Raw genomic sequence first — 23,504 nt, forward strand, 5'->3', positions numbered from 1 at the left:
GCGTTTCCAAAACTGGTTTATTTTCTCTTAAGACCCCTTGGTTCAAGTCAGTACTGGAGAGGATATCCTACCCTCTCAGTAGAATATCCCTGAGATATTTGATAGCAACTACAGATAAGTCTTGCTTCTGACTTTCCTGTGGAATTTTGCTTGGTTCTCCGGCCTAATTCTTTTTCTCGCCCACAGTTTTTGTCAGATCCTGTAGAACCAACTTGACTTATATCTGATTTGCTGACTCTCTTGTACTAGTGTTGTTATTCTTTTGTTCTCATGGCAAGATTTATATACTATTTTAAGATATGCTTGCTATTCCTAGTATCATACTTAGGTCTAAACAGCTACCCAAAAAGCATATGGGTCTATTAAAACTGAAGTTTTCTAACTGACATTCCACTGGTGGAGAATACTGCTAGGGAATTAGGCTGCTATATGCTAAAGGCTACAAGGCTATCAGAAGTGTCCCTCTTATGCTGTTAAATAGTTCTTTTGGGACTTCCCTGGTGGCGCGGTGGTTAAGACTCCACGCTTCCAATGCAGGGGGCCCAGGTTTGATCCCTGGTCAGGGAACTAGATCCCACATGCATGCTGCAAGTAAGAGTTCACATGTCACAACTAAGGAGCCCACGTGCCGCAACTAAGAAGTCCGCATGCCGCAACTAAAGATCCCGCATGCTGCAACTAAGACCCGGTGCAGCCAAAATAAATAAAATAATAAATAAATAAGATACATAACTATAGTCCACCTCTATCTTAGATCAGTTATAGCAAAGTTTATAGTAAAAATAATAAAAATAGAAGCTACCATGTGTTGAGCACTTGCTATGTGATGGTATTCTATTATTCTTAATCTTCACAGCATATCCTATGAAGTAGAATTCAACCTCTCCATTTCATTACTGAGTGAATAAAATTCAGAAGAGTTAATGAGCAAGTCCAAGGCTACAAATCTGGCAGAGCCAAACTTTTTTCAGAGCCAGATTTTAAACTCTGCATCAACCCACCTTTTAAAGTCTTACAGAAATACTGTGTTTGACAGCTTCCAGAATCCACCTCATGCATGCTGAAAAACGAGATAACTTTTCCAATTATTTGTCTTCCAGTGCCTATTCTTTTCTATAGTCGTTTAGAAAATTATTTGATTTGAATCTGGAATGTGTACTATATGGCCCTTGGGATTTAAATATTTTTAAAATAGTGAGGTGTTATTATCTTATTATCTCTTTTTTCTGTCTTGGAATTCAAGATCTATTTTATTTTTGAGAAAATAAAAACAAAATTGAAATTGAGTGCTTTGTTATTTCCTCAGTGTTCTGTTTATGTTACGGCACCTCTGCCCTTTGTTGCTCTTCTTGCTCTTTGAATTTATCTTTAGATCTTTAGATATGTTCACATTCTTGATTTTTGTTGTCATTTTTCCCCCCACATAGCTAAATTTATTTTGGATGTTAGCTTTTCTTTCTTATAGTTGGAGGTGTGTTATTTTAAAATATATGTTGACTAGAGAGTTCCCCGCGGAAATACTTTGGTTGCTTTACATCTATCCTGATGCTCCTCACCCCATAACATCTTTCTTCCTCATTATCATAATTTGAGATTATATCATTAGACTTTATGGTTTAACAATCTCTCATTCAACTTGAACCATCGTCCCTGTTAGAGTTCATGACTTTCGGATTGTCCCTATCTACTCCCTGAAATTTCGATATTGTCTTTTCTTGTATTTAGGGTTTACATCTAATTATTTCCAAGGTTTCCTTCTGTGGATACTGCAGTACAAACACTATGGTAAGATGGTTACTTTTCCCCATAATTTAAAGTCGATTCAGGTGATGGAAAGAGCTTAGTTTCTTTCAGACAGTCATGAGTTTGTTTTTACTAAATTACTTACTAGCTATGTGAGCTTCAGCAATTTTCTTAACCTCTTTGACTCTCAGTTTCCTCATGTACCAAGTGGAGAAAAAGATTTCCAGAATTGTTACAAATATTAAATGAGAAAATCTATGTGAAATTTTTTTTTAACATAGTAGAAATCACTTAATTTTAGTTTTTCTTCTTTTCCACTTTAACTAATTCTCCTTGACACTCAAAATAAAGCCCGGAGTCAAAATAACTTTTGTTTTTCTCTTCTGTCTCACAGGATGTGAAATTTCAGTAAAATACGTATCAAAAGTATATTATTTGTTGAATTGAGTAGTTCCCTTATGAGGAAATCTGAAATGATATGTCAGAAGATTGGACTAAATGGCTGGAAACACATGGTAGATGGTAGAAGAACTGTTTTACTGGAGGTCTTTGTAGTCTGGTAACGTGTGTGCCTTTTGTCATCCTCCCTTCATAAACGGATCAAACAGCCATTATGAACTTCACCCCAAAGCATACATCTGTAGGTACCTTAGGATATTTCTCACTACCTTTTATTTTTAGCTTAAAAAAATTGTGGTAAAACATGAATAACATAAAACTTACTGTTTTAACAATTTCCAAGTATACAATTAAATGGCATTAAGTATATTCACATTGTTGTGCAGCTGTGACCACTATTCATCTCCAGAATTTTTTTCATCATCCCAAACAGAAACTCTGTACCCACTGAACAGTAACTCCCTATCCCCCCTCCCCCCAGCCCCTGGTGACCACTCTTCTTTGTCTCTCTGAATTTGCCTATTATGTCCTTTTATAAATGGCTTATTTTATTTAGCATGTTTTCAGGGTTCATCTGTGCTGTAGCAGGTATCAGAATTTCATTCCTTTTTATGGCTGAATAATATTCCATTATATGGATAGGACCACATTTTGTTTACACATTCACCTGTTGATGGACAGTGTTTCACTATCTTTTTTTCCTTTCATAATTGAAATTGTATTTTTTGTTTTGAGGATTAGTATACAGAAATTTAAATTTGCACACAATTCTTAACATACGTACCAAAAATCTAAAAAATCATGTAATTGTGATTCTTTTCTGAACAGTTATCCCAGTGACTCTCTAGTTTAAAATCTGGAGGCAAGCTTTTCTTAACAGGATATCAAGTACCAATGCCTTCAAGTGTTGATGCACTGTTACATCATAAGTCCCACTGATTCACAGTTTAATATCATATACACTATATATGAATTTTCAGTTGTCCACAGAACATTAACAAAGTTACTAGGAAAACTGGGCTACCTCCACTAAAGATGTTACAGATTACACAAAATTCTGACAGGGAGAGCCCGGATCAAGGAGTGGTTTTCTTTAGGAAACAATTCTACCAAAACCAACGGGAGAATGAAAGTAATTCAAAGTGTTCAAGACATACTAAATGCACGACTGACTCCAAATTGCCATTTAGTATGCTTTGTATTAGAGGGTGTCAAAACTACCCCCATCTATGGAATGTTAAGCTGACACCCAAGACAATCAAAGCCCCTGTATGCAATATCCCACTATTTTCTGGTGAGACCGCCCAAAAATAAACAACCAGCAAATGATTTCACCTCTTAAATTAAAACATTTAGCACTTAAAAAATGGGATGAGGTGGGATTCCCTCCTTCTTAAAAATGTGTCTAGAGCTACTAAAAAATTTGCATTTACGAAATACTTGATAAAAATATTCCTCTGGATTGTACAAGAAGGGAGACAGGGACCACTGATAAGGCCGGGTGTATGATATTAATCAGACTTGGCTTCTTTCTCTCCTGCTTCATCAGAGGCTGGGCTCTCCTCGTTTTTAGTTTCTCGGTTTTCTGCAGGTAAATATTCGACCTGTTTTCCTTTTGCTCCTCTTTCTCCTTTTGTTTGCACTTTTTCTGTCTGAAGATTTACCCTTTCTTGCTGCCTTTTTTGGCTTCCACTGTGGTTTCCACTTCTGCAGGAGCAGATTAGCTGACAACCTTGCCGATCTCTTGGGCTCCTGCTTCGCTGCTCCCTCGGCGGAGCCGACCTTTTTCCTGGGCATCGCGGGGGAGGGCGCGTGCTGGGTGCCTGTGGGCAGCAGCGCCCCGAGAGCCCTAGCGAAGCTGGGCTGAGGGTCCTCCTGCCGCCCGAGCTGCCGGGAGCGCAGCGTTTCACTCTCTTTTTAAAGGGAGTGTTCCGGTTTACAGAGCAAGGCTTATGAACTTTTAGTATTGTGAGCATACACAAAATTATAGGGAAAATTCTTACCAGTATTAAATTCTAGTAATTTGTAGCCTGTCACGTTTTCCTTAAATCTATTAATGTATCTGCATGTTTTTATATGATAGTAATCAATGTTTACATACTGTAGGATATATCTGAAAGGTCTGGAAACATAGGATAAACTTATTTTTAAATAGTATGTTAGTTACATTTTCAAGTACTATTCTCAATGTGTTTTTATTCAACCTTCTGACACGTTTTCAAGTGAAATACCTCTAAATTTAAAGCAACAGATCTAATCGATTTTAGACTTTATGGGTGCTCTGTACTGTACTTTTTTCCCCCCTAATTAATAACTACATGTATTGTTTTAAATACTTCACCTGAAAAGGTGTCTGGAGATTGAAGAAAAACATGTAAATGATATTATTTGAAAATATGCTAGTTAAAAGTACATATTTACCCTAGGTTTCTAGGCTTTTTGGACACCACGTATTTATGTTTTGCTTTTATCACATAGCATTATTTCATTCCTTTTTTTCCCAAACATTAAATTATTTTAGATATTTACCTTTAAAAATTCTGTATTATTCTATTATTGCTTAACTGTTTTCATATTCCTAGACAAAGTTTTGCTTATTTCCACTTTTTATGCAGCTACAAGCATATTTATATGAATTACTTTTTGTGCGGTTAGTTCTTCAGTATATAGTCCCTGAAATTAAGTTAGCCAATCAAAGACATGTCCAGTTTAGTAGCTTTGATATTTTATTAGTGTATCTCCATATGGATTGAAATATCTTAGATATATCCTATAAACCATGTTAATTTTAGAAGTTTAAGGAGCATGTTCTATACCTTAGTAATATTTTAATTACAATTTAAAAATATTGCCTGCAAAAGCGTGTGTGTGTGTGTGTGTGTGTGTGTGTGTGTGTGTAAGTCATAAATATTGACCTTAAAAATAAAATGGAAAGAAAAAAATGTATCTGATTTCATTCGTTTGGGTTCTGTCTTCATCTTGCTTTTAGGCTTTACATTTTTCTCTCTAAAATATAACCAACATTACTAATTCTAAAGTGACATAACACCTCATTGCTCTAGTTCACAGTCTCTCTGGATTACAAGGGTTCTGAGGGAACACCCTTGCAACAAACACCTTTGTTTATGCTTTTATGCTGCTTCTACAGTCATACACACACACACACACACACACACACACACACACACACACTATCCATGAGTACTAGAACATAGATAACTGCACTCTGGTTTTTTTTTTTTTTTTTTTTTTTATTAATAAGGCAAAGCTGGTTGTTTTCTTGTTTTTGTTTTTTTAATTAATTAATTAATTTTGGCTGTGTTGGGTCTTCGTTTCTGTGCGAGGGCTTTCTCTAGTTGCGGCAAGCGGGGGCCACTCTTCATCGCGATGCGCGGGCCTCTCACTATCGCGGCCTCTCTTGTTGCGGAGCACAGGCTCCAGACGCGCAGGCTCAGTAGCTGTGGCTCACGGGCCTAGTTGCTCCGCGGCATGTGGGATCTTCCCAGACCAGGGTTCGAACCCCTGTCGCCTGCATTGGCAGGCAGATTCTCAACCACTGTGCCACCAGGGAAGCCCTGCACTCTGGTTTTAAAGACTTCTTTCAAGTGGGATGATTTTCAAGTGAAAGTGATATTGTAAAAATTTGCACTGTCCAGCCTCACCAGTGAGAAGTAGCAAACTGGCATGATTATGTGATGTAGAATTGTATGGGTCTTGAGAGTAGTAGTTAAGTGTAGGGTTGGAGTTTGTAAGTGAGTATTATCTAATCCCAGCTCTTCAGACTCTAATTGAGGTTTTTGAGCAAGTCTTTACTCATTTCTGTGTTTTATTAGCTGTCATTCTTCCCCTTGAAATGAGGAGAAGAAAGAAATGGACAGTTTTTCTTATAATTCCAGTGGAAGAGTGAGGAAAACCTCATTTTTTCCTAATTTAAATTATCATTTTAAGCAAGTTGTTTAAGAAATGCATGAAAAATTTTGAGCTGTTCTGAAAATTAGGATGTCATTTCATCGATCCTACCCAGCCTTTACTCTTCAGCCTACCTCCCTACCCCAACATACACAATTAAGTACTTGATGGGAATAAAGGATGCAGAGTTTGTGTTCAAAAGGTTTTAATCTCTTGCAGCATAAGAATTGACTCTATATTCTTTAATTCTATAAATATTATTGAACATAACTTCATGTATTTTTCTAGGTGCTGAAGATACAGTGGTAAGCAAGAGTTCTTGCTATTATGGTGTTATATTTTAGTAAGAGGAAAGACAGACAACAAACAAACAAATATAGTGACATGTGCTTTGAAGAGAGTGGAATGGTGGGTTATGTTAGTGAATGTAGGTGCTGCTATAGATTGGCCAATTACGCAAGACTTCTCGAGGAGATAACAGCTGAGCTGAGACCTAGACCTGAATGGTAGCCAAGTGAAAATCTAGGAGAAGGGTATTCCGGGCAGAAGGAAAGATATGTAAAGACCCTAAAGTAAAAATGACCTTGGTGTGTTAAAAGAACAAAAAGAAGGCTCATGTCTCTGGAAACTAGTAAGTAAATAAGTGGTTGGCAGGGGCTAGATCATGTAAGACCTTGTAATACATAATAGGGATTTTAGATTTTATTCTATGTGAAAAGGGAAACCAATGGAGAGCATTAATCAGGGGCACAGTGTAATCTTATTTATTACTGGAAAGGATGAGCCTGATATAATGCAAAAGCTTAGCACTAGGAGAGAAAACTTGGATGCTTATTTAGTAAGGAACCTTGGGTAAACCCCTTCACCCATGTGAACCCGTTTTCTCTTCTGCAAGATGAGGATGATAATATTTGCCTACCTTCCAGGTTGTCAATAATTTTATAGCTGGAAAAAATCCTAGAAAATATCTAAGCTAAATCCTCATAAGGAAACTAAGGCTCAGCCAGATTAAGCAATTTGTTCATTTTCCAATGGCAGGGACAGAGCAAGTGGTAGACTCAGGTAAATTGTTTTTTTGTTTCGTCTTCCTAAATGCCATACTGTAAATCCAGCATTTCAAATGAAATTAGGAATGAATGCAGAGGGATTTTGTAAACCTTAAAGTACCATACAAATGTAAGACATAATTGTTTTCAGGATACTCTATCCGGAGAGAACAAAGCTATCACAGGAGATAGATTATTGGGGAAGGAGGTGTTGATAAACAAGAACTGATTTTTCAAATGCTTCATCTAGAAGCCACCACAGCCTTGTGTCCTGGCTTGCAGACAGCTGCCCTCTCGTTGTGTCCTCATGTGGTGGAGAGAGATTGAGCTCTGGTGTCTTCTTATAAGGACACTAATCCCATCATTAGTGTGGTCCCCACCCTCATGACCTCACCTGATCCTAATTACTTCCCAAAGGCTCTACTTCCAAATACCACATTGTGGTGTCAGAGCTTCAACATATGAATTTAGGGGGAGCACAAACATTCAGTCCATAATAATGATGTGAGAGAGGGTGTAAGGAATAACGGCTTGACCATGACACTAAATCTCTTCTATGACTTTCTGCATTTTTCTCACCTTTCTTCATCTTCTTCAACCTCTCCCTTAGTTCCCGCTCCGAAATTTCCTCAGTCAGGACTTTTACTGGGTTGGTCTGAGAAACAATTCTGGCTGGAGGTGGGAAGATGGATCAGCCTTAAACGCCTCAAGGTAAGAGAAGAAAAAACAAAAAAGAAAAGGGGAAGAGAAATTATGTCTGGGGAAATAGATCAAGGATAGCAGATGGAGAGGAGAGGAAAGGGTGAGGAAAGGAAATAGGAAGCAAGGAAGGAAATAAACAGTGGATAAGGGCAAAAAAAAAAAAAAAGGATGACATTTTAAAGAGAGGATAATGAGCAATTTTTATTCTGCTGTTTTGGGAGCTGAGAGAAGTGAGGTCTGAATAGGAGAAAGAATTTGCTCACTTTTTATCCCTTCATGCCTTAGAACTCGTTTACTCTGCATGTCACCTTAAGTGATTGATTTTTCTGGTTTCTTACAGAATATTTTCAAACAGCTTGGTACAGAAGTGTGGTACCATCAGCAAAAGTGGTCTCCAAGCCTCTAGCTGTGAAGTTGCTTTACCGTGGGTCTGTAAGAAGGTCAGACATTGATGAATGGTCAGTCTGTCATGTGGCTCCCTAAAAAGAGGGAGCTGGCCTCTGGATGTCAGGTTAGTCATGGGTACATATTTAGTGAGTGCTACCCTTCTAGGATATGCATTAGATGTGAGATTAATGCTGCCTCCCTGGGATTGATGGTTTCTTGCTGGACTTTCTGAGAGTATTTAGATATTATCTTAACAATTTAAAGACTGGATGTAGGCAAATTTGTGAAATAGATGTGCCTTTAGTATTTCTCACTCTAGTGACTAAGGTTGCCTCCTTCAACGCCATCATCTCTGTCAAAAATGTACTTTTTCTACGTTATATTCTGAGCTCGGCTGATGAAATCTGTGCAGATATGTACTATTGCCAATGTTCTAGAGGGTTTTTATGTGTGCCAGTGGGTTGACATGCTACTCCTCTCTGATAATATATTTTTATCCTAACAGTGGTCCTTTGCAGATAAAGCTTTATTCTAAAGAATGATGCTAATGGTGAGAAAATAAGCTGTGGAAGGTGAATGAGAGCAGGGTGGTGCTTTGATTCTCAGCTCTTCACACTTCCTCAAAGAGCTGGCCTTGACGGAATTTAGTTTTTCTGAGAACACATAGGTGTGGTTGAATAAACCAATGTGTGACTGTCTTTTCCATGTTTTGAATGCGATTTGCACATTAATTTCACAATAGTGGTCAATCTGGTAAGGCATTTTTACAGAGGAAAATTTACAGAAGCAGTTTATGAGGTTGATCCCCCAATTATTTTTGGCACAAATTCCTCAAAAATGAGAAAAACTTTATTATTTCTCCTTAGTAAGGTTGGGCATAGATAAGGAGGCAAGGTGTTGTTTAAAGATATAGGAGGGAGTGATGAAGGAAACCATAATTCTGTACTATTGATGACACTGGATTGTGATGTTTACTTGTCTTTCCCTTTTGTATTTTTAGGACATGGGCTGTATCTTATCCACCCTTGTATCCCAAACACCTAAAATAGTGTTTGCTTGTATCAGTGAATATTCAATACCTGAATGGATAAATAAAAAAATAAGAATTAAAAAATTCTTATTCTAGTTGTTTCTATTAGCCCACGAGTTAATTAGGGGAAAGTGAGCAAAAAACACCGTGTATCCGAATCCTCCCTGAACCCTACTCATGTGAGCATTCAATAGCTGGCTCTAAGAAGGCAGAGGACCAGTTTAATCTAGATATGGTCAACACTAGATATATATATATGTTTGGGAACAACACCCTTTATTCGGCACTAGAGACACTGTGTACAGCACTAGTCCTGGAGCCCATGCCATGAGGATACTGAGGGACAACTGTGTAATGTTCGTAGAAGGAAGTAGTGGAAACAAATTTCTATCTCCTTATAATCTCTTACCTTTGGTTCTGGGGCCGAGGGGTATCTCTTGGTTATGCATATAATGGTGGTGACTCCCACTTGGTTAAGGATGTCATGATTCTGATTCCATTTGGGCCTTGGCTTGGCAACTACTGGGTGCACAGTGCATTTACTTACTCAAAGAGAAGCACAGGAGTACAGCATTCACTTAAATCCTCCCCTGAACGGATGGGATGTGGACAGCTTTCCTCTGTGTCTAGGGTTCAGTCCTCTTGTAAGGCTTTTTGCCACCTGTCATCAGAGCTGGGGCTAGTTCCGCACTGTTTGTCTCCCTTAAGGATGTTACATTAGAAATAGCTTGTTTCCTAGTCAACCTGGACTCTTGTCCATTTTGTTTTTTTGCTATATTATTGTACTTTAATAAATAATTTTTGGACCATAGGTACAGGGATTAGAGTTCATCAAACCATCCCTATCAGTTCATGTACGCCCCTCTCAAGTTCTGTTCACCTTCTCCTTTTTCCTGTATCCCTGCTTCCATTCCTCTTTCTTCCACAGGAGTATACTTTGATGTTTGATACATTCCTTGAGCTTATTTGTAACCTTAAAAAATATGTAGTTTTAGTCTTTGTTTCATATTTAATTAAATGTGTTTTCTGTATATCTCACTGCTTTACTTTTTCCACCAGCATTGTGTTTTTGAGATCTGTCCACGTTGCGCTATGTACTCGTAATTCATCCTTTTAGCTGCTGTACAGTCTCCATTTTATGTACCCATTCCCTTAATATGGACACCTAGTTTGTTCCCCCACTGTCACAAACAATGAGGGGATGAATGTTCTCTTACATGTCCCTATTCCTGAGTCTTCCCCATCTCAGGAAACGGCCCTACCATCCATTCAGTGGTTCAGATTCCAAACTGCGGAGCTTTCTGATACCTTTCTTTTTCCACTCACTAGTGCCTCAACACATTTTCTTATCTCTACCACCAAAGTGTATTCTAAATCTCATCACTTCTCTCCATCTCCACTTTTAACACTGGTCCAAGCCACAGTGGTTGTTCACCTAGCTTACTATGACAGCTTCTTTTGTTACTGCCCACCCCCCCAAAAAAACCAGTTTTATGGAGGTACAATTGACACACAATAAACTGAATTTATTTAAAGAGTAAAATTTGTTAAATTTTGACATAATGGATATACCTATAAAACTGTCACCACAATCAAGATAGTGAATGTATCACTATATAATCCACATGCTTTTTGTAATTCCTCCCTCTCTTTCCTTCCTGTCCCCCACCCCAGGAACCCCTGACCTGCTTTCTGTCATTAGAGATTAGATTGTATTCTAGAGTTTTACAGTACATAGAGTTTTACAGAGTCATTAAGTATGTACTCTTTTTTTTTTTTTTTCTGGCTTCTTTCACTCAGCATAATTATTTTGAGATTTATCCATGTTGTCATGTGTATCAATAGTTACTCCTATTTATTGCTGATGTTCTGTCATATGGACGTGACACATTTATTTATCCATTCACATGTTGATGGATATTTCCAGTGTTTGGCTACTAAAAATAAAGCTGTTATGAACATTTAGATACAAATCTTTGTATGGAGATAGGTTTTCTTTTCTCTTGAGTAAAAATACTTAGAGGTGGAATGGCTGGATCATCTGGTAGATACGTGTTTAACTTTTTAAGAAACTGCCAAGCTCTTTTCCAAAACGCTTGTACTGTTTTCTATTCCAACAGGCTATGAGATTTCCATTTCCTTCACATTCTCAACCATACTTGGTATAGTCAATCTTTTTTTTTTTCTGGCATTTTGGCAGGTGTTTCTTTTTCCAGGGTGAACATGCTTTCAGAAATTGACAGTAGTTGCTAGTCAGACTTCTACAAACAGAAAGGATATTACCCAAGTGTCCACCAGGCTGGTTTCTCAATTTAAGCTTTGTGATCCTAGCTCAAAATGTTGTAAATTCTATTACTGTTTGAATTTGGAATACAGAATTTTGCCAGCGATTGCACTGGCATTTGAGTCAGTAGTGAAGTGAGTTTTCTCCCCAGGAGGCCAGGTGACTGACTTGAAGCAAGGGCGTGCTGTCCAAGATTGTGGGCCAGGTCATTTGAACCTCCTCAAAGGTGAAGAGAAACGATGTAAAGAAAATAACTTCATCTTGCCAGGAACAGTTGCCTTTCCCTTTGGTTCTCTCCTCTCTGATGACTGGATTTTCCTACTGTCCTTTTGTATCTTTCTCTTTCTTCTGGCAAAGGAACAAAATTTTCACACACTCAGTCCTTTACTTAAGTAGCTTTTCTAGATGAATTTGGAGCAGTGCCAGTGAAACTGAAGAAATACATGTTTTTCTGGACTAGTGATTAGATTTGCAAAGCTTTTTAAAAATAATTGTTGAAAACATAGGTCTGTCCATTTACTTATTTTTGTTTGTCTGACTCTCTGGGCCAAGAACAGTACTGTGCTACAGTCTTTTTAATTTTAGCTAGTCTAATAGGTACTTAGTAGTATCTCATTGTGGTTTTAATTACCATTACCTTAAAGATTAATTATGTTGAGCATTTTTCATGTGCTTATTTATCATCCATACATTTTACTTTGGTAAAGTATTTCTTCAAATATTTTGCCAATTTATTTGTTTTCTTGTTATTGAGTTGTCAGAGTTCTTATATTCTGAATACAAGTTCTTATCAGATATATACTTTGCAAATATTTTTTTTCTCAGTCTGTGGCTTGCCTTTTCATTATCTTAACAGTGTTTTTCAAAGAACAGAAGTTTAAAATTTTTATGAAGTCTAGTTTATCAGTGTTTGAATTCTAATTTGTATTTTTTGTGTGTTGTCTAAGAACTCTTTGCCTAGTCCAAGGTCACAGATTGCCTTTATGTTTTTTTCTAGAAATTGTGTAGTTTTAGGTTTTGCATTTAGGTCTGTGATCTATTTTGATCTTACCTTTATGTATGGTATAAGTTATGAGTTGAGGTCATTTTTTTTTTTTATTCTTAAAGATGTCTAATTCTTCTAGCTCCATTTATTGATATAGCTACCCCTTTTTTCATTGAATTCCCTTGATACCTTTGTTGAAAATCAGTTATCACATACATGTAGGTCAATTTCTGCATTTTCTCTTCAGTGCCATTTATTTATTTGTTTTACTTCTACTCTAATGTAGCTTTATACTAAGTCTTGAAATGGGGTCATATAGTTCCCCAATTTCGTTTTTCTTTTTCAAAATTCTTTTAGCTGTTCTAGGTCCTATGGTTTTTCCTGTAGATTTTAGATAAATATCCTGTTCATATGTTATTTGGTACATGTATGAATATATCAGAGGGAATTGCTGGGTCAATGGGTACTTTCAAATGGGACCACCACTTTAAAGTCTCCAGCAATGTATGAATTAAAGGGCCTATTTCTCTTTACCCTCATCAAGCAAAGGTGAAGTTGAACCACAGGATCCTCAAGACCATGATGACTTTTCACTCCCGGCTGTATCCTGGAAAGGTGATGAGTTTTTACTTAGGAGAAGGTCTTTCATCTTCTTCACATTAGAACATCTATAAAACAAATCTTTTTCTTGCTAGTAATGGTCTTCTCTCATAGCAAAACTTCGATGATAATAAGGCCTTTATTTCAATATTAGTACTGAAATGGGGAAGGAAATGAAGGGGAGGGGAGAAAACTCCTGTGCTGGCATACAGGAGAGAGTGTGAAAGAGATGTGATAAAAGCTAAGGAAGGAGTGATTTTCAAGGTGGAGGGAGCATTCAAAGTATAAAATGCTAGAGATGTAAGGTAACATAATGAGAGGAGACTATTCAATGAAATTGACAGTGTGGAGGTCATTGTTCACATCCTTCATTGGTGTGCCGGTGAAAGATGTGAAATTTCAGTGAGCTGACTAATAAGTAGAAGGTAAAGAAGTGGAAACAATGAGTTTAGAAGTCTCTTTTAAGAAGTTTTGTGATGGCAGGAAGGAAGGCGATGTTATCTAAATAAAGGGTTATATGTAAGGCCAATATAGTTTTACATATCAATAGGAGAGAGTAGCGCACGTTTACAGCTTGAGGTGAAAATTTCAGTTGAATGGGAGAGACTAAAAATACATGCAAGACAAATCCTTGAGGCAGTAGATGAATATGAGACCCAACACACAACTGGAAGAAATGACCTTGGGTGGAAAGGGTGCCCCCTTTTCTCAGGGAAGTGGGGAGGATGGGTGAGGATGTTGACAGGGTTTGTGTGAGGCGTGGGGAAGAAAATGTAGACTGTTCTTGTCTGGTGAATTCCATCTTCTCAGTGAGATAAAAGACAAGGTCCTAAAGCTAAGAATGAGGGAGGTAGTGAGAAGTCTGGGATCTGTGGAAGGCAGCATTTTAGAATAATCACAAAGGGAAAAGACAGACATCCGCTTAGAGACACAGCATTTGCCGGTCTGCACCAAGCACTCAGGTGAAGCAAGAGGCCACACATTTTCAGGGATTTCAGTCTGCATTATTACATGACTATTGGCAACAGCCCATGTCAGACTAGTTGTAATAACAGAGAAGTCAAATGGTAGGAATGATGAAGGGTGGGGATTTTACAGGGTGGTTTCAGGGGACAAAAAATGTGTCAGAAAATAGAAGTCGTCAGAAGTAGACAAGAAACTTAAAGAATAGGGAGCCCAAAGTAATGAACATACTGGATGGGAAAAGATTTGGGAGTAACAGCAGAGAAGATGAAATAAATAGTACAGTGAACATTTTTGTACATATATCCTATTTCTCTACAATAGATTCATAAAGGTGACATGAATCATGGGCCAAAATGTATAGCAAGTTTAAATTTTTATAGATATTACCAGATTACAAAAAGACTGAAGCAATTTTACTCCCGTTAGCCATGGATGAGAGTACTGGTCCTCCACCCTTCTCAGCTCCGCATATTCTCAATGTTTTAAATTTTGGCTAGTTATCATTAGTGTGAATGTGTGGGCTGGGGGAGTGGTGTAGGAATGGTATATCCCTGTTTTAGTTTGTGTTTTCCTAACTGCTAGTGTCTTTGAGAATCTTCTTATATTAATCTGTTATTTGTATTTCCTCTGAATTACCTGTTTATATCCCTTGGCCATTTATGCTATCATTCTTTTTTTTGTCTTTTTCTTATCAATCTGTAGGCACTCTTTGTATATTAGGGATAACCTTTGGTCAGTCATATGTCTTGCGATTATTTTCCTTCTGTCTGTTATTTGTGTTTTTAAACATTATGGAGATCTTTTTCTTTCTATTGATGCATTTTAAGTTTTAATAAAGTCAAGCCTCTCATTTTTCCCTCATTGTGGATTCTGGTTTTCCATCCAGAATCCCCTACCTGGGATTATACATACATTTTTCCAAAATTTTTTCTAATACATTTACATAATTATTATTATTGTTATTTTGTTTTACATTTTAATCACGAATACGTTTTTTGCTGTTCTGAGTAGAGGTCTAACTTGGAATTGAGAGGATGACTGAGTTCTGGGCCTAAGTCCTGGATCATTGTGAGGGAGGGAACAGGTTTGAGAACGATGGTGACAAGAAGGAGTTGAGTATGAGGTGGGCAGATGGCATGTGCCTTAAAGGAGCCATTTTAAAAATTGTAGTAGGGACTTCCCTGGTGGTCCAATGGTTAAGAATCCGCCTTCCAGTGCAGGGGACATGGGTTTGATTCCTGGTTGCAGAACGAAGATCCCACATGCCGTGGGACAACTAAGCAGTGCACACACTGCAATGGAAGATCCCACGTGCCACAACTAAGACCTGACGCAACCAAATAAAATAAATAAATAAATAAAATATTTAAAAACATAAAAAATTGTAGTAAAATATTTAAAACATAAAATTTACCATTTTAACTATTTGTAGCTGTACAATTCAGTGGCATTAATTATGTTCACGATGTTGTGCAACCATCTGCCACTATCTATTCAAGGAGCCATTTTTATATGATTAAGAAATAATGGTCTGGAATCAGCAAAGGGAACAATCACACAACAACAGCAAGATGCAGACTTTCCTTTTCTTGCCACTTGCACTCACCTTCCAACTCTGGGGGAAATTTAGCAGACTCTTCATGAGAGGACATGATTTTTTAAAAAAGCAGTTTAAACAGGGTTGCAGTTAAGGCAAAGAAGCATGGGAATATTCTGCATAAAGGATCATAATACAGGGTAATCTGTTTTCGATGTCCAAGGGTTATAGTGAGCACACCAGATAGGGTTTACGGACAGGGGCAGTGAGAGGATGGTCAAACTGTGTGGGACCCAGATCAGGATGGGGACAAGGGCGTGGGCAAGTACCAAGGACAGGCATGAGACTTTTCCATAGACTCAGACTAGACGCTAATGGTATCTCATACCACGTTACTCTTCCTGCTTTTGGCCTGGTCAGTGTGTAGACGTGTTACACTGCTAACAGTAGATTCTAAAAAATTGTTTGTACAAGTGCACAAAGATTTATGTACAAAGAACTTTATTATACTTCTACAGTAGGGAAAATTAGAAACAATTCAAATATCTATCAATATCAAAATGATTAAATAAATAACCTCCTTTTTTGCTTTCTTTTTTCTTCTGGAGAACAAACCTTTTAAAATGAGAATGTTTTTATCTTTTAACTGTGCAACTAGAAAACAGTAGTAATCAAGACAAAACGAAACCAGTCTGCACCCTCCAACCCCACTGTCAAGCTCTTATGTTGGTGAGGTAGCTTGGCCTTGACAGTGTGTTAGGCTGTTTGCTGGGGCTTCTCTGAGCTCATCCCAGGCGGAGGACTAGTTTGGTTCTGTTGCTCTGGGGATGGAGGCTTAGACTGTAATTGTGCTGCTCCATTTGTGCTTTGGATTACTGCTTAATGCACCTTCTCCTTTCTCCCCCGCTTTTAAATCTACTCGCAAAAGTTGCATTTTCTTTCTTTGTCCCCTCAGACCAGATCCTGCCTGTCTTGAAAAGGACCACATCCTTGGTCACATGGACATAGGGTCAGTGACCTCACTGCACACATTCCAAATTTTGTCATGGATGCTGGGACTGCTCTTAGGTTTTGGTTTGTCTTAGCTACAGTGATGTCCCAAACTGTTATATATGTGATGTCTCTCCACAGATTGGCTAGAATGTGCTCTGTAGATCCCCAGTAAAGAGCTAGCGGGTTTCTTCCCCTTAGCTCTTCCTATTTTTTGCTTAAGTAATGTTCATGACTTGCAAGGCCCTGCATGACTTGTAACCAACTATTTGCATCTAAATGCTGCTGGCTGTGACAGGTATAGAATGCTCAAATGCTTTCCTGAAAATTGTTAGTTACACTGGTTCTTTGGCCATATATTTTTCCTTAGAAAATGCCTGTCCCCTCTTGAGAGCAGTGGGAACATAGTAGGAAGATCACTGATGTTGGAGTCAATAAGACCAACCTTTACTCAAATCCTTTTTCTAATAATTGCTGTGTGACTTTAGGCAAAATGCTTAATTTCTCTGAGCCTACATTGAGCCATACTGTATGATTGTTCTATCCAAAATAGCCAATCTCCTAACTCTCTGCAACATCCACTTGTTTAGTTTCTTCAAAGCTCTTGTCACAGTTTGTGATTCTCTTCTTTATGTGTTACTTCTTTCAAATTATTATTTACCATGTTTTGAAGATGTGTATGCTCACAGTATAAAATTCAAAAGTTACAAGGGATATATAGCCGTGAAAAAAGAGTCTCTGTTCCACCTCTGACTGCCAGCTCACCAGTTCCTTTCCCTGGAGAAAAATACTGTCGACTTCTTATGTTCTTTACGAGATATAACCTATTCATAAGCATTTATGTACACGAGTGTGCGCACACACACACACAAATACACACAAGTTGTAGTATAGTATACACGCTGTTCTGAACTTTACTCCCCATCCCCAATTAACAATATATCTTGACTCTTTCTATGTTTATACTCATTAGTACTGCCTTATTCTGAATTCTATTTTATGGATTTAACAATTTATTTAGCTAGTCTCCTATTAATGGAAGTTTAGATCATTTCCTCTCTTTTGTCTTTACAAACAATGCTACAATGACTATATTTCTACAGATGTAATTTTGTGCTTTTTGAGTGTTTGTAGACAGGCCAAATTGCTCTACATAAATCTGCAGATTTACACTCCCACCAGCAATGATAGTTTCATTTTCCTCTACGTCTTCACCAATGCAGTTTTTCATGAAATGTTTTGATCTTTGCTAATAATTAGAGAGATGAAAAACGGTTTCTCATTGTGTTTTTTAAAATTAATTAATTAATTTATTTTTGGCTGCATCGGGTCTTTGTTGCTGCATGCGGGTTTCTCATTTCTCATTGCGGTGGCTTCTCTTGTTGCGGAACAAGGCTCTAGCCGTGTGGGCTTCAGTTGTTGTGGCTCGTGGGCTAAGAGTGCAGGCTCAGTAGTTGTGGCACACGGGCTTAGTTGCTCCACGGTATGTGGGATCTTCCTGGATCAGGGCTCAAACCTGTGTCCCCTGCATTGGCAGGCAGATTCTTAACCACTGCGCCACCAGGGAAGTCCCACTCAGTGTGGTTTTAATTTGTATTTCTCTTATTAAGAATTATAGTGAGCATCTTTTCACATGCTTATGAGCCATTTGTATTTCCTTTTCTGTGAACTGACAGTTTATAGTCTTTATCCTTTTTAAAAAAGAAATTGGGTGATAGATCTTTTCCTAAATAATTAGTGAGAAAAAAGTTTTTTATATACTAAATAAATGAGCCATCTCTGTGTGATACAGGCTGAAAATATTTTGTCCTAGTTTGTAATTTTTCTCTTTATATCATTTGAAATCCTTCATTCTCTGTTCTAAGATTAAATTAGTTAAGGGAAAGTATAAGACAGCTGACCTCTAGTGAAGAGCATAATTATAGAAGCACCAGGAACTAACTGGAATTAGCATTGTTGTGTCAAAAAGGATGGAAAATTGGTGCATTTGCTAGTGAAACACTGAAATGAGCACAGTGATTACATTTATGAAGGCTCATCCAGGAGACTTTAAGAGTCTGTAGTGTATAGCATTCACTGACAGACTCGGGGACTCATCAAATATCCCTAGACTCAGAACAGAGCCACTAGTGGAAAATGTTGTTGAGAGACTAGAGCAGCCTGGGAATATTCTTTAAAGATACAGAATTCCAGATAGGAGCTCACCTATGAATAATCAATTTGTGTGAGAGTGCAAAAACTTCCCCCGTGATGAGAGAGACTTTTTTTCTGTGGTCTCAAAATTTTGGTTGAAACCTAAACCTATGTTCCAAAGAGAGTCTTTAGACACACCCCATAGGACTTTCCAAACTCATCTGGGGACAATTACCAACAGCCCATATAATGAAAAGTTCAAGACTAATTACAGAGGCAAATTCTTTGAAGGAATTTGTGGATGACGAGATTGCTGGTCTGTTTCCCCTCCTTCTGCCCAGGCCAAGTGGGGGAGGAACTGGAGGGCCCCTGCTTGCTGGAGGTGGACACAGTCTTACTCCCCAGTCTATGTTGCTCAGCTATGGAAACTTGTAGATCCGGGGCTGACTGGAGAACAAGAGAGTGCTTGGAAGAACTTGACCTAAGTACCCTGTTGTGGACAGCAGAGAAACTTCTGTCTGAATGTTGCTTGGAGAGGTCTGGTGGGGGGAAGCTAGCTGAAATTGCCCCTAATGCCAGGGTAAGGAGGGGTAGATGCAGTGGATGCACATCGCAATTTCACCATTTGTTCAGTGGGTATAGGAGGAAGCAGAAGAAGGTAATGGGGTTTGAGTTGTCTACAAAGGGCTTTATTCTCAAGGGGACCCCGGAAGAAAGAGGCCCTGTGGAATGTTTCACCATAAGCTGAGAGTTAAGGTAAAGTTAAGAGGCCTTCCAGAGAGCATATCACCTGTATCAGGAAATGGTGCAGTGCAGAAATTCCTCAAGGGTGTATGTATCTGAGTGGGATCTCCTAAAACCCACAGAAGTGCCCCACGAGAGATAACTAGTATCTGGGTATCGTATCAGTCTGGGTTCAACAAGAGAAGCAGAACCAGTAGGGGATATATTTTAAAAAATTTATTGCATGGAATTGGTTCATGCCACTGTGGAGCCAACTAGGCAAGTCCAAAGCTCAAACGGCAGGCTGTCAGGAAGGGCAGACTAGAGCTCTCCAGCAGGGGCTGGCACTGCTGTCCACAGGTGCAATTTCTTCTTTGTCAGGGAAGCTTCACCTCTGCTCTGAAGGCCTTTCGACTGATTGAACCCATCCCACCCAGATTATGATAATCTCCCTCGTTTACAGTCAACTGGTTATAGACTCTACTTACATCTAAAAAATACCTTCACAGCAACATCTAGACTAGTGTTTGATTGAATGACTGGGGACTGTTGCCTGGCTGAGATGACACATCAAACGACCATCGCAGGTATCCTCCACACAAAGTGAGGTCAGATAACAGGGTACCAGTAAGAGAGACTTTGCCTCTTTCTTCCAATCCCCATCTCCTGAGGCTAGAGGGATGCCTCACTTCCCCACTGCTGGTCTGTGGAAACAAGAATCAGACCTGAGAGGGGGGACTTCCCTCATGGTCCAGTGGGTAAGACTCCGCACTCCCATTGCAGGGGGCCCGGGTTCCATCCCTGGTAGGGCAACAAGATCCCACATGCATGCTGCGACTAAGAATCCTGCATGCCGCAACTAAACATGCCGCAACGAAGATCCTGCATGTCGCAAGTAAGACCCGGCGCAGCCAAAATTAATAGATAAATAAATAAATATTAAGAACTGAGAGGAACGTAGGCAGAAATTTTGAATTGTTTATAAGATCGACATTTTGTTTTAGACTGGATTAAAGTTTTCAGGTATCAATTTGTATACACAGAAATTGAGGATTGACAGAATGGTCTTATTTGTTTTCTGCACGTGTATAAATTTAGGGTTTTTTTAAAATTAAAAATTCATTTTCTCCTATCACAGTACCTTGTCCTTCGTTCCTTCTCTTTCCCCAAGTCATCCACTTTAAAAACATGCTTGATAATCTCTTGTGATTTTAATTGCCCTCTTGTGGTCAAAGTCAATGATTGCAGTGATCTAAGAGTTGCTAAAGCATTCAGTTCAAGGCCATTTCAGAGGGTACTGAGTTGAAGACCATCATTTCAGGTTTTTGTGTGTTTGTTTGTTTTGTTTTTAAATGGCCAATCATGGGTAGAATCTGTTATATCCAATCACTAGAGGAAGGAACATTTTCTTATTACCTTGATTCTAGAAAAATTCTTGCGTTGACTTCACTCAGATACGAAGAGTTCATTTGTGGCGGATCATTCCCTTTGTCGCTGTACATTTTCAAAATAGAAATCTAGGATCATTTGATTAACAAGATTGCTTGTACACTGTGTTCAGGTCACTGCCAGTTAGAGACACTAGTCCTAGAATGACAGTGAGTGAATAAGAACAAAAAAACATGATTACATTAAGTAGCAAGGAAAGTGGAAGTATCAGTAAAAAGTATCAGTAGTGAAGAAAAGAACAGAAGAGGATAAAACAGAAACATATCATATTTTTAATAAAAAGATGACATTTGATTATAGAAAATGAAGCTTTCTGAAAAGTAGGAGAGAAAGAAGTAGGGTAGAATTAAGTGCTAATCTTGTTATGATTTTGGAATAGTTCATAGTCACATATACATAATTCCAGTATATGGCACAGAATCATCACAGAGCCACAGACACAGTGCTAGGTCCCCAGGCCTTTTCTGTCCTTAAGGAATAAAATGTAATTTAACCCCCTACCCCATTTTGAAAGACAAAAGCCATGCTATCCATTTTTCTGTTTGTTTAAGTGCCTTTTGTGTTGGGTTATCCAAATCAGGAAATCTTTCCTTAGTGTTCTGTAGAAAACACTTGGCTGGAAATCAGGAGCTCTTTCACTATTTGGCTAATACATAGCAATGACATATTTCGAGTGTCAGCTACCTTTTCTGTTGTGCCTCCCTCCCATACCTACATCTGGCATTCAGTGTTCCTAAAACTTATTTTCATTTAGAGTGCATTTCTTCTGAATCACTTTTTTTTTTTAATGTTCTTTCCTTTGGGGGTAATTATTGTTTCACTGTTAGGAATTTTATAATTTATTTATTTATTTATTTTTGGCTGTGTTGGGTCTTCGTTTCTATGCGAGGGCTTTCTCTAGCTGCGGCGAGCGGGGGCCACTCTTCATCACGGTGCGCGGGCCTCTCACTATCGCGGCCTCTTTTGTTGCAGAGCACAGGCTCCAGACGCACAGGCTCAGTAGTTGTGGTGCACGGGCTTAGCTGCTCCGTGGCATGTGGTATCTTCCCGGACCAGGGCTCAAACCCGTGTCCCCCGCACTGGCATGCAGATTCTCAACCACTGCGCCACCAGGGAAGCCCCCCTGAATCACTTTTATACTCCATGTTCTTATATACAATATTGTGTTCTGTGTCATCATGCGCTGCTGGTAATGCAGCATTTCCTCAAAGAGGGCCTCACTATTGTCTCTGAGATTGTTTGCCAAGCTGACAACCATTCAGTAGGTCTTCATGCTAACACTGTTTTGACCTTACTAGAAGATGTCAAGGGAGCGTTTCAAACAATCAGAATTCCAGTTCCTTTTTCAAATGACTCATTAACTAAACCATTGAGAGACTAAAGTCATTTAATGGGAAGGTCAATGGGAAAACAACCAAGTTCATACATGAACAAGGAATGACAACCGCCTGACAGCTACTGTGTAAAATACTGTGGCAGACTCTGTTTCCAAAGGTGGCTGCATGTCTTCCATCAAACATGCTCTTTAAAAACAAACAAACAAACAAATGCCTTTATTCGGGTATAAATGATGTACCATAAACTACACATATTTGAAGTGTACAAAATAATGAGCCACAAGCTCTTTTGCACTGTGTCCTTGCCACATCAAGAAGTAGAGCACATTTTCCCTACTCTTCATTCTGGATTGAATATTTGTTGCACTTATCCTTTCTTTGTCTCACTATCATTTATTGAGTTTTCATGTAGGGCAGATGTCTTGTAGGTTCAGATTTCTTCAGGAACTAGGGAATTCCCTGGCCATCCAGTGGTTAGGACTCCGGTGCTTTCACTGCCAGGGCCCAGGTTTGATCCCTGGTTGGGGAACTAAGATCCCGCAAGTCGTGTGGTGAGGCCAAAAAAACACAAAAAAACAAATTTCTTCAGGAACTATACTTGAGGAGTACTACCTAAGGAACTTCACCCCCAAACCCCATTCACACCTGATTTAGATGGTGAGATCCTAGAGCATCCATAATAGGATGAGATTTTCTGGGGAGAGGCTAAGTGTATTTTGTATGTGGGGGAGAGATGTGATTTTGTAGTCAAATGGCAGATTTAACAAATTGTGTTTCCAAAAGTGGCTACAACAATACCTCCAACTACATGCTCTTTTGTAATGTGATCTTGCTTCTTCTCCCTCAAGACACGGAGTCTGTTTCACTTTCTCTTGAATGTAAGCTGGGCTTGTGATGCTTTTGATCAATCAAATGTGATAGAAGTGATTCTACATGACTTCTGGGCTAGTTCATAAGTAATATTTCAGCTTCTGCCTTTGTTTCTTGGAACTCTTACTCTTGGGAGCACTGAAATGCCATATAACAAGTCCAGGTACCCTGTTGGAGAAGCTACAAGGAGAAGCCCTGAGGCTACATGGAGACGGGGAGAGGCCAAACTGTCCAGGAATCCCAGTGGGGCCTTCAGATGATTGCAGTCCCATCTGCTATCAGCCTGCAATTTCATGAGAGACCCCTGGCAAGACCATCAGAAGAATCACCTGGATAAGGCCAGTCAATCCATGAAACTGTGAAATGTAATAAAATTTTTGTTGTTTTTTAACTTATTGAATTTTGGGGTGGTTT

The 23,504-nt window shown here is 38.7% G+C and overlaps 1 protein-coding gene and 1 pseudogene across 14 annotated transcripts in view; one reads left to right on the forward strand and one right to left on the reverse strand.

Moving 5' to 3' along the window:
- KLRG1 (killer cell lectin like receptor G1) overlaps nucleotides 1–23,504 on the forward strand; it is a 209,446-nt gene that overhangs the window by 14,646 nt on the left and 171,296 nt on the right. For 12 of the 14 annotated variants that reach the window (XR_009505306.1, XR_009505309.1, XR_009505307.1 and 9 more), the window contains exons 4-5: nucleotides 7,708–7,808; nucleotides 8,140–8,310. Coding sequence is in view for 1 of the 14 variants with exons in the window: in XM_059935283.1 (XP_059791266.1) it covers nucleotides 7,708–7,808; nucleotides 8,140–8,251 (213 nt within the window). In the remaining 13 variants the exon portion in view is untranslated. Of the gene's footprint in view, nucleotides 1–7,707; nucleotides 7,809–8,139; nucleotides 9,307–23,504 lie in introns of those variants that run through there. The other 2 variants (XR_009505303.1, XM_059935283.1) reach the window with 2 other exon arrangements.
- On the reverse strand, nucleotides 3,654–3,939 carry LOC132372393 (non-histone chromosomal protein HMG-14-like; annotated as a pseudogene).

This window comes from Balaenoptera ricei, chromosome 10, assembly GCF_028023285.1.
Source record: "Balaenoptera ricei isolate mBalRic1 chromosome 10, mBalRic1.hap2, whole genome shotgun sequence".
Taxonomy (NCBI): Eukaryota; Metazoa; Chordata; class Mammalia; order Artiodactyla; family Balaenopteridae; genus Balaenoptera; species Balaenoptera ricei.